The sequence below is a fragment of the Cyclopterus lumpus genome, chromosome 19 (genome assembly GCF_009769545.1).
Source record: "Cyclopterus lumpus isolate fCycLum1 chromosome 19, fCycLum1.pri, whole genome shotgun sequence".
Taxonomy (NCBI): domain Eukaryota; kingdom Metazoa; phylum Chordata; class Actinopteri; order Perciformes; family Cyclopteridae; genus Cyclopterus; species Cyclopterus lumpus.
The window spans coordinates 15185871-15202015 of record NC_046984.1 but is presented as its reverse complement, the minus strand read 5'-3'; the positions used below and the strand labels follow the sequence as shown (position 1 = coordinate 15202015).

Below are 16145 nucleotides of genomic sequence, written 5' to 3'. Positions count from 1 at the left end.
ATAATCAGTCTTGAACAGAAGTGACTCAAGGATCCAATTGAGGAAGCGACAGCGGAGACGCTTGACAATTTGCCTCCGGGGGCAGCGCAGGGCCCTGCGGAAAAAAAACAACCTCTCCTTACTTTCAAGTCATTACGAGCTAATTACTGGAGCCGAATGCTGTGAACGAAAGAGACGTCGCACCTCAGCCCTCGAGGGAACCGACATCTTATGTATGCGATGACACGTGTGAGACAGACCCACACCAGCCTGCCAGTGACAATTATTACACATGTTTACATCGTTACGTTATTAAATTAGGCGGAGAAAAGCGATTAAGACATCTATCCAATTATGTGGTGAGACCTCTTGACAGCAGTTTGTTTTCTCATCTGCGTAATAAAGTTGCTCTGTTCACAACCGCTAGTGTCGTGAAGGGAGAACAATGCGGGAGAGAAAAAAATACAACAATGGATGTGCATTAACTATTGGACACAATTACTATTTGGGGTAGATACATTGGTCATTGTCTGCAAAATAGAGCAGATGTTCAGACGATCTATCGCCTGAACTTTGACCTTTGACCCCCGTCTTCTAGAGTTCAACTGAAGATGGCGTCTTATTTTTACCTTTTGTATTCGTGCCTAAAGATTTCTCGCAAAGCAGGTAAGCCAAAAGTTAAAGGTGCTTTATCATTAACTTTATATGATGGCCTGACCCCCCTCCCCCCGCAAAGTTGAATGCATGCATACCCCAATACCACAGACTGGGTCAGTCCTTTGTCCTCTTAGTTATGGATTATTAAAATGAGGAGGGGGAGGAAAAGGGGGTGGGGGGGCTGTCTATGTCACTCTCATTGATGAAGTGAACACAGCAGGTTGTCTCCCGCAGACAAAGACAGAATATATGGGGCTCAGGGGTGGGTCGGGGGGGGGGGGGGGGGTTTAACAAGTCCGGATTCAGGGTACATACATTTTTGTGTGCTTTCGGCGACTTCTGTGTAGAAAAAAAAGAAAAAGAAAGAGGATTAGAGTGGAGGAAAAAACAGGAATTGGAAAATGCCGTCGTAAAATTCCCCCGCCGCATCAAGAGAAAGTTTTCCTTTGTCATCATCAAGGCAGGGATATAGGCCTCCTTAGCAGCTCCAATCCCCTCTGCTGCAATGTATGTGGCTTCAATCAGAACAACTACGATCAAGGGATTTGAGATGTCGTCCCCGGCCGCTGGACCTCTAATGAGAGTAACGGAAGCGTGTGCTTTTGCTGCGGTTCCCGACTCGTTTTTTCTTCTTAATTTGTCACCCGACTGGAGTTTCAGGGACTTTATGGGGCTAGTTTCCATCTCACAATTCCTCCTTTCAGCCACCGTTTTCTGTCTCCACCCACGGCCCCCTCTGTCATGCACTCGCACCTTCAAATTATTAAAAAGAAAAGTTGCGGTCGTAATGTTCCTTCATTCCAGGGTTGTGACATCGTGCTTCAGACTGAGCTAGTCAAAACAAAGCCAAACATTACAGAAGGCACTCTCAGTTGAGCCCCAGCCAAAATAAAATTTAAAAAAAGCTACAGTAGCCGGAGAGAGAGACTGGAGGTGAAAGAGTGAGATAAACCGAGGCAGATAGGTAGGAAGGGAGAGGAGAAAGCATGGAGCATTTTCATCTCTCTTCCACAGAATGCCGCTCTGCAGAGGGAGGATGATCTACGATCTACGAGATGAGATCTCTGCACGCTTTGCCAAGTCAATGTTAGCTTCCTCTAAATCCCCTCTTGAGGACGAGCACAAAAGTCAACTTATACCTGCTGGGGGAAGCCCCCCCCCCCCCCCCCCGGGGGATTAAAGAGGACAGCACAATGTCATACTGATGGCTCGGAGTTATCCGCTCAATAAAAACTTCAAAGAGCATTCCTGGATTCTTCCGAAGCACCGTTGGGTGCTGATACGGCGGCCTGCCTGTCGGGGGGGGCCTCGGCAAGACGAGCCCCGGGGTAACAGGCAGGGCTCTGTGTGGTGGAGCCCATCAAAGCCAACGTCAGGCCCCCTTTGCAGTGTGGCGGCGGGGCGGGGCGGGCGTCGCCATCGCAGGTCGAGGGGTAGGGGGGGGGGGGGGGGGGGCGGCGACATTAAAGCCATGTTTGACAATACACAAGTGCGAGCGGTAGATATGTCGGCCGGGGCGATGAAATGACGGAATGATTTCATTTTGAGGGGATGTTATCGCGCTGCGAAAAGGTCCTGTCCGTAACGATTCATTGTCGGGAGATTTTCCTTTTGATCTGGAAAATGGGACTCGGGTCCCCGATAAGGCCCGGTGGGGAGAGATTTCTGGCCGCGGACTTCGCTACTCGGGACGTAGCGAGCTGAGATGTGGGCGGAGATAATTTGAGAAATGCCCAGGGTAAAAAATGTGCAGATAAAAGAGGACACTGAAGGAAGCCAGGGGAGTTCAGGACCACCCCCCCCCCCCCCCCCCCCCCCCCCCCCCCCCCCCCTCCCTCCCTTGAAGCTTTCATCTGACTCGGATATCAAAACCAGGCTGCGACCCCCGCGAGCCGGTTCACCCAAAACCACAGAGAGCCGGGGCGAGAGAGGCGACACAAACAAAAAAAACATAAACAACATGTGTGCATATAAGACATGGAGGAAAAAACAATTCAGCAGTTATGAAGGAAAATCCCCCCAAAAAAATGAAATAAGAAATAGTCAGAAAATCAGATACACGAGGGCGGCACGCAGACTGATCGACGGAAAGAAGAGAGACAGAAAGAAAATGTTTCGATTGCACTCTACTTAGTGGGCAAACGCAGTTTTGGCTCAGCGGCAGAGCGAACGCCACAAGTTTAGACACTCCAGCCGTACTTGTTCATTTATCAGTCGCGGCAGCGTCTGCCAAGAACCCAAAAGAGATTCAAAAGTGAGATATCTGACTACCTGCTACGCTAATGAGGCTAGCTTTCTGCCAACAAAAATGAAAAGAAGAGAGGAGTGAAAAGCCAATACAGTATTTAAGTGTTCCTCGGAGATGAGTTTTACTGACTCTGACCTTGACTTGCAGTAAAAAAAAAAAAAAGAAGAAAACTTTGGCTGCAGCGGCTCCTACCAATACGTAACCGGCTTTGCATGCGCTCTTACATAACGGGGTGCATGTGGCCGAGTGCAGTGGCCCGGATCGCAGGTGGGATGTCTGCCAGTGACATTCCCCACAGGCCACTGCCCGGTCTTTAAAGTGCACGGCCGCCAGCGAGCAGAGTCATTAATCTCTCGTCTCTCCTCGTGCATTATACCGGTACCGTGTGGTATGACCTCTGAAGGGGGGGCCTGGTGGCATTCAGGTGAATGACAAGAGAAAGAAGACAACCACGTGGACAGAATGAACTGACACGGAACACTGGAACAGCCCACGGTGCAAAAAAAAAAAGAAGCAGAATTCGTATAAAAAAAAAAAAGGAATTCAAGGAGATGACGGTGCGCACACACACACACACACACACACACACAGACGGGGTACAAACATACCAGGTGGACACACTCGATGCAGACGGACGGTGGTGGACGTTTTCACACACACACACACACACACACACACACACACACACACACAGAGAGAGCAGACAAAGATGTGGAGTGACAAAAAGACGAGAGCGGCTACTGCACCTGCGAGTCTGAGATTTCGGAGGGTTTTTCCGTCAGGCTGCTGCTCTCCGCCGGGATCAGGTCGTTGTACTTTGTGCTGACGTCCTCGTCCGAGTAGTGAAGACTGCCCGGACTGGGCCGAGGAGGAGACCTGGGCCGAGAGGAAAGACATTCAGTTTTACTGTCACATTGAAAATGGATTAAACAAAATCTAAAGGATAACTCCAGTTTATTACAGCGCGGTCTTATTTCTGTCGTTTTCGCTAAGCACATTTTACTTATCAAATTCTGGGAACGCACTGGTATAAAAATACTAATAAAAAAAGAGAAAGGGGTCAGAAATCGTAAAAGTGAGACAATCAGGCCAATTTGGAAGTTTAGCCAAATTCACTTGGAAGGGGAAAGTTTGAATTATTGACAAAACTTCCGGACTTATTGCGCAGTTTTTTCTGTAATTTTAGGATTAATACAGTTTTCACCTTCACCTTCAGGTTTACCTCCAAATAACTAGTTGAGATATTCCGTCTAAAATGCTTGTGATTTTGGTCTGAACGCCGCTAACCGCTAACCGCTAACAGAAATGACTTCTGTGAGTCCAACGCTATCATGACGACTAGAAGCGATGTCAAAGCTCCACGACTAAAGCTCTGCAATAACTCTGGGCCTCCCTCATGCTCACTAATGTCCGAGGCACCGCAGCGAGCACTTCCTCTCAGCCGCACTGTCGGTCTGAGTGTGTAGGAGGGGCGGCTTGATGAGAATCACGGGACACTCATGAGATAGCTCCCTTCCTCCAGGCCCTCCTGGAATGAATGATTCCCCCTGATCCAGTCCTCCCCTTCAATGTCGAGCCCTTGTGACTAAATTATAAAACTTAAACTCGCTCAGAGGGGGTCGTCACACAAATGGTCGGCCTCGGGGGGGGCTTTTTGCTCAGGCGGATGTTATCCATGTGAACGATACTTTCCACTGTCGCCGGTCCTGCTAAACAAACACCCATCTGTTTCTGCTGATTGGTGCTGGTTTGGCAGCGACTACTGGGACACTCCTGTTGACTTTCCAACACACACACACACATATGCAAACACAAACACACACACACACACACACACACACACACACACACACGGCCTCTTTGCTTCGTCGGAAAAAAAACAGCATTAGCATTTTTCCAAATAAATACATTTTTGAAAGCATTTCAGAAATGTTGTGGATCACTTCCAGCAGTTTTCACACGTGGTATTTCGTAATGCGGCGAGGAAAATGGAGGAAAAAAAAAATCACAAAAAACTGCGATAATTTAATGACGTTATTTTAAATTGGAGGTAATTCACTTGGGCGGGGGTGGCGCGTGGACAGCCGTGAGCTACGTCCACACGGCACCATGCGGCTCGGCTCATTGGCTGTCACATCTCTGTGTATTGTGTCTCAGGATATGCAGACATATGTATTTTACTTCTTATCTTATTGGGTGTTATGAAATAAGGGATGAAAAGGACTGATATTTACTTTGTAGGCTGTATGAAAAAAAAGCTTCTTTAAAAAGGAAATTAGAGGTGAAAGGAACCTTGAAAAGACAAATATAAAGAACTAATACTTACATAATCACACTCAATATTTAGTGTTTTCAAGTGCATGCAGATAGAAATGTATGTACATTGCTTACTGGGCCTCACTGTGTTACGGATGTATACTTTCTTAATCTCTACTCTACTCTATTTCTCTTTATGAATGGAATTTGCACAATTAAACGGACAACTGGTAAACCGTGAAGCGTTTCGGGGGGTTATGAATGCATTAATAATATGATCTCTCGGGACTACAGATGAAAAATAGCCTCTTGGCTAACTCCGGTGCATTAAAAGAAATGTTTTTTTATTAATGTGCACTGTCCCTTATCAAATAAACCAAAGCACGGGTGTCTTTGTGGCAAGATAAAAAACTAATAAATAACACCATTTGCCACTTTAAAAAAAATAAATAATGGCCAAAGACAATTTCCTCAGCGCTACAATTAATTTTTTTCTGACAACGTGAAGAAATGCTGTCGGGAGGCCACGGGCACATTATGATAAAGTGCCTGTTTGAAACCATCGGTTAAGCCCGGCCCACTTCCACCTCTCTCTTTCACTGTTGAGTGTGGCGTGAATTATTTATCGTCTCTCTCACTCGGACAGAGACCGGTCCACTACTTAATCCGCTGCGCGTCGGGGATGAAATGAGAACCGTGGTGGTGGGTGTGGGGGGGTGTGGGGGGGTGTGGGGGGACACACACTCATTATCAGGCTCTCCTCTTGCTGCAGTCGCCTGTAGGGACTCATTAACATGTCTGAAGTGTTCAAGAGCTTCGTCACTCAACTGTGTTTTAAAGCCATGTTAATCTACACACAGAATTACTTACACCAAGACCTTAACCCCCCCCCCCCCACCCCCCACCCCCACAACCAAAGTGTCAGAGTGTGTATTTCTGTAACTCTCGATGGAAGGAAGGATACAAAGCCACACGGGCCTCTTAACATTACAGTAAGTAAGACCTCAAACCCTCCGAAAGACCCTCATGAGCGAGTCCAAGTGTGCTGTGGATCTGGACTGCTCACGTCGTACGTGAACTTCGGGGACCACTTGAAACCCCGAAAAAAAAGCACGATCAGCAATGTCAATCCAATGTGTGACTGTCTGCATTCATTTGAACCTCCTATAGCCGTGCATAAAAAAGGCACGGTAATAATGTAAAGGGAACTGCGTTGACTTGAGTTTACTGTCGTGCACGTCGGCCCTTTTGTTAAACTCTGGATCTCCCGCGGAGAGAAAATCTCGGTATCCGAAAATCAAACACGAGTGACATTTGGCGTCTGAATTAGAAGGAACACAGTCGGATCGGGAATGTTTGATTCCCGATTCCCCGGTAGCAGGCAGGGGACTTCTTCTTGCCTCTAGGTACTCTGAGACCGGGGGATCAAGATGTGGCATTAAACTATAATCGGAGGGGGGGCTCAGGTGTCGGGATTTAGGTTCCTCCGCCCGTGGGCTGAGTTCAAAAGAGTGCCGAGTCTGAGAGTACATCTGTGCATTCTTTCACTCCCCGAGTGACATAATAGGAAGCTGCCTGGAAAGCTCCTCAAAGACCCGGGGGCGGCTTTGATCCGCCCGCGGGGCCGCGCTCACGTCCACGTGCACGTACACACACACACACACACACACACAATGTACTTTTTTCACCGGATGGAAATGCCGACTCATGCACACACACACACACACACACACATACAGAGCAGGTTCATGTCTTTTCGGTGAAACATCAGCGTGCACCTGTCACCCTTAATGATGCGTGCAAACCCCCCCCCCCACCCACATCTCCCATCCCGTAGCACTGCAGAAAGCTATATGACATCCATAAATCCGTCTTAGATGAACAGGTATTAATGATCCACGGTCCCTGCAGCGTTGTTAGCGCGTGTGTCAGTCGCAGTGATATTATTAACAAGGTCATGGTCTCAGCACGCTGCATGTCCTGCAGCTGGGAACTCAGTGACATACAGAAGCTCATTAAAATGGAATATATAGAGTCTGTCTATGTGCTGCGTCCAGATAGCAGGAAGAGTGGATTCAAGTCGGAGTTGTCACGCGGCGTGTTTTTATTCTTCTTCTTCTTCTCCTACAGAGCTGAAAATGTTTACACAGATCACCCAATTATCTTTACCGCGTGGTTATTCAATTCTGACCCCCCAACACCCCTGGTTTTTAAACATAATCCGCACTTTTTTAAATATATATATATATATATCTTCTGGTTCACCGACCTGGTGTAGACGCCGTTCTTCCGGCAGAACGAGTTCTTCACTGACAGCCTCCGGTTGTTCAGCTCCAGAGCCGGGAAGCGACCTTCGTCCAGGCTGACCAGGTCCCCGTGGGTCAGCGCGTTGCAGTTGGAGTTGTTCCCTGGACACACGTACAGAGACACTGTGTTTACCACAGGCCGGACGGACAGGCGGGTTAGTGTGTGCGGGAGGGTGGATGGAACGAAGTGAACACAATTAGGGATGAGCAACAATTAGGGATGAGGAAAACGATCCGATGGAAACAGATGAAGCAAAATAGTGAACGGTCGAGATGTGTCATGTCTTCGAGCGGAAAAACTTCTATAAGCAAAACGACGTGTCTTTCAGGTCTTAAATGGAATTCTGGACATTTTCCTTCCGAAGCTGCGTTTTAAAAATATATAAGGTGTAAAAAAAAAAAAAAAAAAGGTGTGTGGCCATGTGCTGTATTAAAAAAAGAAATGTGTTCTTAACTCTCAAGAAGACTTTTCTTGCGAAATATACCTTTTAGCGCCTTTTTCCGCACAAAAGCAAATTAGCCTATATCCCAAAATGTTGACTTATTCCTTTAAGACTGAGTCCACCTCGAGTCTCAACACGTGTTCCTGCAGCTTCGCCTTTCACAATGAGATCTATATTACAATAACGACGAATGGAGAAAGACTGAAAGGTTCCAATAACAAAAGGACATTTCATACAGAATAAAACAGAGTTTATGAGCGCAGATGACGCCAAACTCATTGAAAGGCATGTGCAACATCCGTATGACGGGCTCGCCACGCCGCCTGACTCTAGATCCATGTCTGGAGAGGCGCTGTTGCTTGCCACGCTTCAGGTTAAAAAAAAAAAACACTTTTCAGCCATCTTAAGGCTTAAGAGCCAGGACCTCCGCGGGTTGCTCCGGGGCTACTGGAGGTCGAGCGGTGGTTTACGCAAACACACAGAAGAAGCCACTGGGTAGGTCCTGTGGAGGCATTGAGAGCGGTCTTTGTGTTAAGAGTGAGAAGGAAACTCTTGTTTGTTTTTTATCCCTCCGTCAGTCAGAAGAGATGGGCAGTGAACCCCCCCCCCCCCCCCCTTCCCTCTCCGCTGCCTGGCAGCCAAACAGCAGAAGTGCTGAGCTGAAGGAAATAACCCGCTGATGTCAGGGGTTGCACTGAATGGACAAGTATGCACCCTTCTGGCTGCTTTCCCCCACCGCTCCACCCCTCTCCTCATTCTCCTCGCTTGTCGTTTTAGAAAAATTTACAACAACGACCCTCTCAGAGAAGTGACCTCGTGAGAAATTACAAATCATTGCTAAATCCTTTATGAATTGAGTCATCCGATCGTCGGCCTTCCACTAGAAGGTCCAGGGGCTTCTACGATAGCTGTAAGTCTAAAAAGAAAAATCCCCATTTAAATTTGCGTGCACTCACCTGATTCAGACTTCTTGGCATACTTCTTGCTCTGGCCCCTGATGATGAGGATGAAGACCAGCAGCAGGATGAAGATGAGACCCACCAAAGCCACCACGACCAGGAACCACCACTCCTCGTAGAAAGGCGCCACTTTTTGGGCTGGACAAAAAAAAACAACAACACAGAAATCATTTTTTTAATTCACGGTTGTTAAAAACAACTTGCCATTTATATTTTTTTGGGGGGGGAATGTCTGAATAATAAAAGGGAATTCAATATGATCTGCAAAAAATTATATTGTAAATTCAAAATTGCCCTGTCACATGAAAGCTCACCAGATATAGAAGGAGAAGGTAGACTGGGGGATCCGTAGCCGTAGTCGTTCACTCCGATCACCCGGAAGTCATAACTGACCCCCTGCTTCAGGATTTCCATGTTGAACGTGTGTGACGTCACTTCCTTGGGGATGTCCTTGATGAGGATATCCCACAATCCCTCATCTGTAAAGCAGCGACATTTTTGCATGAGCATGGGTCTGAAAATGAAACTTGTAAAAACACCCTGAACAACGTCGATATGTCTTCGGTAACGGGGGCTCCGGTCGGGGGGGCTGGCAGCTAGCGGGGTAATTCATAATTTCTGCAAATATTACACAATCCATCAATTCCCGTGCTCCCCCCGTAGAATTTACAGCAACCAGAAAAAAACGACGTCGTAAATAGTCGCGCAGCCATATTTCAAAAAGGTGCAATAGGCGCTTGGCTTTTGGAAATCCTGCCAGAGCATTTATTCCAAAGTTGCTGCTTGTTATACATCAATGTAAGTTTGACTCTTTTTTTTAAATGGGGGCGTAAACAAGCACCTGAGTTTATCTTATCTGACGTTATTAGATTTGAAGACGAACACAAATCATCAAGTTAAATGATACCGCAGAGAGTTATGGCCCTTGGCATATGAAGAGGGGGGGGGGGGGGGGGCATCTTCCTCATTCCCTTGACATCAATTTACGCTATATATATATATATATATATATATTTTTTTTTAAGGAGGATTAGCAACACTGTGGATGATTATCATTATATAATGATATATATATATATATTATATAATGACATAATAATATATATATATTATTATATCATTATATAATGATAATATATATATATATATATATATATATATATATTAATGAGGATTAGCAACACTGTGGGTGATAATATATATATATATATATATATATTATTATATTATTATATAATGATAATATATAAATATAAATATATATAGTATATATCAATATAAATATATATAGTATATATAAATATAAATATATATATATATATATATATATATATATATATATATATATATTATCATCCACAGTGTTGCTAATCCTCCTTAAAATCTAGGGCTAACAACCCCCTTCAATTTCTCCCCAAAAAAGTAGTGAACCACATCCTTCCCATCCATCACCTCCTTAACCCGGCCACGGCCTGTCAATCACAACCCGAAACCGGATGCCAATTGTCTCAATTGCGGCGCCACGATCAATAACCCATTCACATGCCCGGTGAGACAGACTTCAGGGCAGCAGATGTGGACACTTGACACCACTTTCCCTTAATCAAAGAATCAAGGAGGCTAAAATCAGGCAAGGTTAACACATCCGGGGCTAAAGAGGTGATCGTATGCATCCTCTGGCCTCAGCCTGGCTACCAGCCCTTCTGTCCTGCATTGAGTTCGCCTTTCATAATGGTCACAATGTTTAATTTTATTTAATTAGTATGTGATTTGCATTTCAGAATAATTTGCACATATCTTCAGAATAAAGCCGTGCGTAAAGATAAGGATTATGTCATTATGACGCTGGAGGGCTTTTATTTTGAAAACGGAAGCTTGTACAGATATTGACGTCAAAGCTGTCGTCGTTGTTGCTGGTTTGATGTCAAATGATCATATTCTCTGTCCGTCTTTGCTGTGCAGCGTGAGGCGGGATAATAATAAATAAATCCGTTAGGTGAGACCTTGAATCTCTGGAGCCGCATTGCTCACGCAGGTAGTGTGTCCCGGGGCACCGTGCAGCGGAGGCACCCACCTGAAGGTCTGGCCTCGATCACGTAGCGCGTGATGGGCGCACGTCCCGGGTCCCCGCTGGTCCAGTGGATGGTCAGGGCCGAACCGTAGCGCGTGATGAACGGTTCTCCGGGGGGTCCCGGGGCTCCTGGTGGAAAAAAAAACAAAAAACAAACAAAGTGGTTGAAGTACGAAGCATTTCAAATGAAGAATTAACAAAAACATTAAGAGCTTTTTTTTCTCCTACCTTCTCCCGGGCCGGTGGTGATGTTGGCCTCCACTTCGGGCCCGTAGATGAAAGTCTTGGCCCGGATGCGGAAGTTGTAGGTGATGCCGTCGGCCAGGTCTCTGAGCTTCAGCCAGAGGGGGCCGCCCCCCTTCACATCCACCGTCACTGTCTTACTGACGCCTGGGGGGGAGGGGGAGTGAAGACAGTCGGCACAGGCCACTGAAGACTCTGGACGAACAAAAAACACATTTAGAGCAAAGGTCGCATTGACATGCTGTCAAGGTCAAGGTGATGATTCGCTTACAGCCTCGTGAACAAAAAAAAAAAAAAGGTAAATTGATTGAATTCTACACGCTCACCCTCTACCGGCGTGCAGGGCTCGTAGACCAGACGGTAGCCCTCGATGATGCCGTTGGGGAAGGTGGGCTCGCCCCAGGACACGTTGACCGAGGTGGTGGTCAGCTCACTGAAGTGGATGAAGCTGGGAGCGCTGGGAGCTGGAGGGTTCAGAGGTCAAAAGGTTAAAAGAGGCCACACAATGACATGCGTCTGTTTGTGAGAGGGAGGGCTCATTACGTATATTCATATTTATAGAACTAAAAGATGACATTTTTTACATAGCTGACGCTTTTATCCAAAGTGACTTACAATAAGTGCATTCAAAGTGCGAAAAGTAAGCGCCGGTTAAGTGCCACTAAGAGATAAAAGATAACCATATGGCAAAAGGATCAGAATCAATGACCTTTTCTGAATACTTTGAACATGAGAACTACGTTTTAAAGCTGCACATAACAAGTTTGGAAAAAGGTTTTTCCAAGAAAGGACAATAAGACAAGTTTTGAGAACTGAAATGAACAATTCTGCGAAGTCGACTCGTCTTAACCTTGTGCGAATGATAATAATTATTGCTAACTGTGTTTTTAATTGGATGTAAAACACCTCGAGGCACTTGCCTGCGGTAACCAGGGCAACCACAACAAGAGAAACGCTTCCCTCTACGGGGTAAATAGATGAGGAAATATTACCATCTGTGCCACCTGGAGACTTACAGCATTGTTTTTAAAAAAAATATATATTGCAGCCGTAGCTTTCTTTGTTCTTTGTGTCTGCAGCTTTTTCTTCCTGTTCTTTAAATCTGCACCTGAACGATATCGTCCGAGAGTCCAGCGCTTTGCAGTGCGTCCGTGTCCTCCGCCTCCTAGACACGCCTCTCTGGACTCGGCCGTACTTATTCGCAATCGAGGCAGAAGCTCCTTTGTTTGTGAAAAAGACGAGATAACTATCTCCACGGCGCTCCTCCCTCCTCCTCCCCCACTCTCCAGCTTCTGCTTCCTCCCCTCAAGACGGTGACCCGAGAGGTCAAAGAAAGCGAGAGGCTCTTTTTCTTCCTTCTGACTGGGCCGAGCTACAACAAAAAAAGCCCCAATATTGTATACAAAAAAATATATATATATATATATATATATATATATATATATATATAAAAAAGTTTTTTTAAAAAAGGGCCCGTGGCCCGTCTACTTTTCAGACCAAAAATGGGAGATTCAGCAATCCGGGAGTCCACGGCGGGTTTTTCGCTGATTGGGAACTTATGCTCAGTGTGTGGTTCCGCTAACACCGTTTGGCACGCTGACAGCAACGATTAGCATCATCTGCACATCAAATTATTATCCCCTCGCACTCGAGTCCCTCTACATCGCTCGATGTTGGACATCTCATTCACGACTCACCGGCTTGCTGAGTGCGGCCCCTCGTGGGCGGGCTGCGGGGCCCGTCCCCCGCTGCGTTGAAGGGGGCCACGCTGATCATGTAGGTGGTGTAGCCAGTCAGGTTCTTCAGCTTCACCCCTCCTTCCGGCATGAACAGAGTACGCAGGCGCTCCGTCTCGTTCTTGCGCTGGAATTCCCAGAAGTAGACCTGCGCGTGGAATAAGAGGCGACGAGTGATTGTTAATGCGAGCCTACAGACGGCGTGCGGGGGGGGGGGGCGGATACGGACGCTTCGGCTTCGATAAAACTCAGTGCCGTTTTCCAAACTCCCCGAGGGGAGAGCGGTTTAATTTTATTCCCTGTGAATGTGTTCATGCGCAACAGACTAAGCCGTTCACCGTCAGCCCGTCTGGAAAACGGCGTTCATAAACAAAAGAAGGGAAAAAAAAAAGTGCATTTAATGGTGATTAACATCAAATGGATGGGAGTCTCTTGTGAACCGCAAGACACATTTCAATATTTATATAAAGATTTTAAAAAAAAAAACACAATGTTGTTGCCTTATTGCGAAGTCGGCCCATAAAAGTTGTAGCTCCTGGGTCCGATATGAAAAAAAAAACATGAATCTGAAGCCCCCCCCCCCCCCCGCAGCGTGAGATGATTGAACTCATTCTGATGCAGAGTGACGCCTCCTCTGCGCCGCCAGCATCTCTGCGGTACAGCCCAGTTGTGTTGAACTAGCAGCACTTGAAAAATCGAGCATTCAAACACGGGCTTATGAGTCTGTTTGCACCAATTATGACATTTTTAATTAGTTTCTGTGTAAATGCATATGTGGGCCTTAATCACATCTCCTTCCCCTCGTGAAGGGATCTGAGGATCAGGCGGATGACAATGCGTGTCTTTATGTTTTTTTTTAATTTATTTTTGTATTTTATTTTTTATTCTGTATTTTGTGCTAATTACTATTTAGATTTTTTTCTAATATATATATATATATATATATATATATATATATATATTATATAAAAAAAAGTTTTAGCATTTTATTGAATGTCTTTTGTCTTTTTAAAAAATAAAAAAAATAAATAAATGAAAAGTGTGACTCTGACCTTGTAGCCCTGGATGTCTCCATTCTGTGCATCCACGGGAGGGGGGTCCCAAGTCACGTCCAGCTGGGTGGCTGTAGCGGACTGAATGGCCACATTCTGGGGCGGGGCCGTCGGCACTGTTGGGAGGCCATCACACCAATGAACCACAAGACAAGGGACACGCCTTCTGTATTATAAGCGATTATGAGTTTAGCTACTTGACTCGTTGTATAGACGGGGCAACATTGCAGCACCGCGTGTATTGAAGTGACAGGAAGCGCACGTACCTGCTTCTCCCACAAACACCTCCTGAGGCGTACTGGTTGGCCCCTCGCCAACAGCGTTGTACACACTCATGCGTATCTCATAGCGCTTGTGTTTACTCAGCTCTGCGGGAAGGAGACGTAAACAACCGGGGACATAAAAGTTAAGGAATTTGCGTTTCACACCCACTCGTAAATTGTACTTTTATAAAGCGTTCGATCTTCGTTTGCATCCGGATTTCAAACACCCCGATATTCCTTCCGCCCCATCCCACATCCATCAACCTCTCAAACAATTAGTAAAACACAAGAATGCAACAATAAGCATAACAATCCTCAAGTCCACATTTGCTACTGGGAACAGAGATTTTTTTTTTTTTTTTTTTTTTCCCCTGCTGTAAATAATTTAAAGTGCGCAGGAGAAAATATGTGGCCATCTGCTTTTGAAGTGCTCATCCAAATAAGAGCCGACCGGAGGAGTGTGTGCGTTGTGTTGGACTGCGTGCACACGCCTCAAGTGTCCCGATGCGATGTGAGAGCACAAGCAGCCAAATGTTTGCGTTCATGTGCTCGTCACAGGGCACTCGAAAAACACATGTCGAGATAGATTGAGTCATTCATAACACGTGTGAATGAGTAAGACAACACTTACTGTCCAACTCGTGCTGGTTCAGACTGGAATCACTCAGATTCTGGATGCTGTAGGGGGCTGCGGTGGAAAAGAGAGAGAGAGAGAGAGAGAGAGAGAGAGAGAAAGAGGGTTGGGCTTAAAGTGTCCAAAGTCATTTTCCTCGTTGATAAAAAAAAAGAAGAAGAGAAAAAGCCCCTTCCCCCCCCCCCCCGTTGCCCCCAAACCACCGTGATCATACCTCCAAGCGAACAGCCAGAATGACTCAAGAGTGAAATTATAGGCTAAGTCACACGGCGCAGTGGCCACAGAGCCGCGCCTGAGTAAACCTAATGATATCTTGCAGCTGATAGCTACTGATCACAAGATGAAATGTTTTTGCTGGGGAAAGTGTCGAGACCAGCTGGGGGAGAGGAGCCTGCAGACGGAAATAAGGCCTGAGGGAGAGTTGTTTTTTTTTCCCCCCCTCTAATGGAAACGACGGCGTTGCATCGACTCTTGCAGGAATAATCAAACCGTGTGATATTGTTTCGGGGAAAAAATAAAGAAGTAAAAGCAGAGAAGTGACCGTTTTTCTTCCCCCGAGATGCTATCTGCCATCGTACCCAACGTGTAATTATAATAATAATAATAATAATAATAATAAATGCAACACTTACGACAGCCTTAAGTGAAAATTGGACTGCGAAAAAAATGTATTGCGGCAGCGACAGGTGGTAAAAGACTGTGATTTGTCGTGTAATGCCTCACCAGTGAGCTCGCCCCAGGTGGACATGCTGTTGATGGTGTGAAGAGAGTAGCCGCGGAGACGGTCGTACAGCAGCTCGCGATATCGAATCCGAAAGCCCAATAAGATCCCATTTATCTTCTCCTCAGAGGGGTGCTGTGAGGGGGAAAGGGGGGGAGGAAGATGGAGAATTAAGGTCTAAAGTAGCAGATCTCTGCAGAACTGAGGCCCTCAGAAATAGCTTTGAATCCCGCGTGTGACCCATCGTTTCAGTTTTTAATGCCGTCATGTATAAAGTTAATTTCACCTTAATGGGCATTTAACTTGCACGTTTTTAAAAAAAATTAGAACATTCCCACATGTTATCATGCTCGACTCGCTCCTCTTTTTAATGTTCCACCAGCACGATTATTTGGAAAGAAGCGGGTACTTCTTTTTGCTAGAACCTCCTCCGATACACGGGACGGGGGCTGCACAAATCGTCAATGAGGGGAAGAAGCATTTTGATTTTGATTTCATTGAGCCAGATTTTAATAAACCACACCGTACGCGGGACAAAGTGCAGACGTTTGCCTTGCAATTTTCATTGAAAGTAGGT

At 46.0% G+C, this 16145-nt stretch overlaps 1 protein-coding gene across 1 annotated transcript in view; it reads right to left on the bottom strand.

Annotated features, from left to right (window-relative positions):
* The window catches only part of sdk2b (sidekick cell adhesion molecule 2b), a 69414-nt gene that overhangs the window by 2422 nt on the left and 50847 nt on the right, over window positions 1–16145 (bottom strand). The window contains 12 exon segments of the mRNA XM_034558737.1: window positions 3631–3760; window positions 7410–7548; window positions 8846–8986; window positions 9163–9327; window positions 10923–11048; window positions 11148–11309; window positions 11489–11626; window positions 12860–13046; window positions 13951–14066; window positions 14217–14318; window positions 14845–14901; window positions 15571–15703. Coding sequence (XP_034414628.1) covers window positions 3631–3760; window positions 7410–7548; window positions 8846–8986; window positions 9163–9327; window positions 10923–11048; window positions 11148–11309; window positions 11489–11626; window positions 12860–13046; window positions 13951–14066; window positions 14217–14318; window positions 14845–14901; window positions 15571–15703 — 1596 coding nt within the window.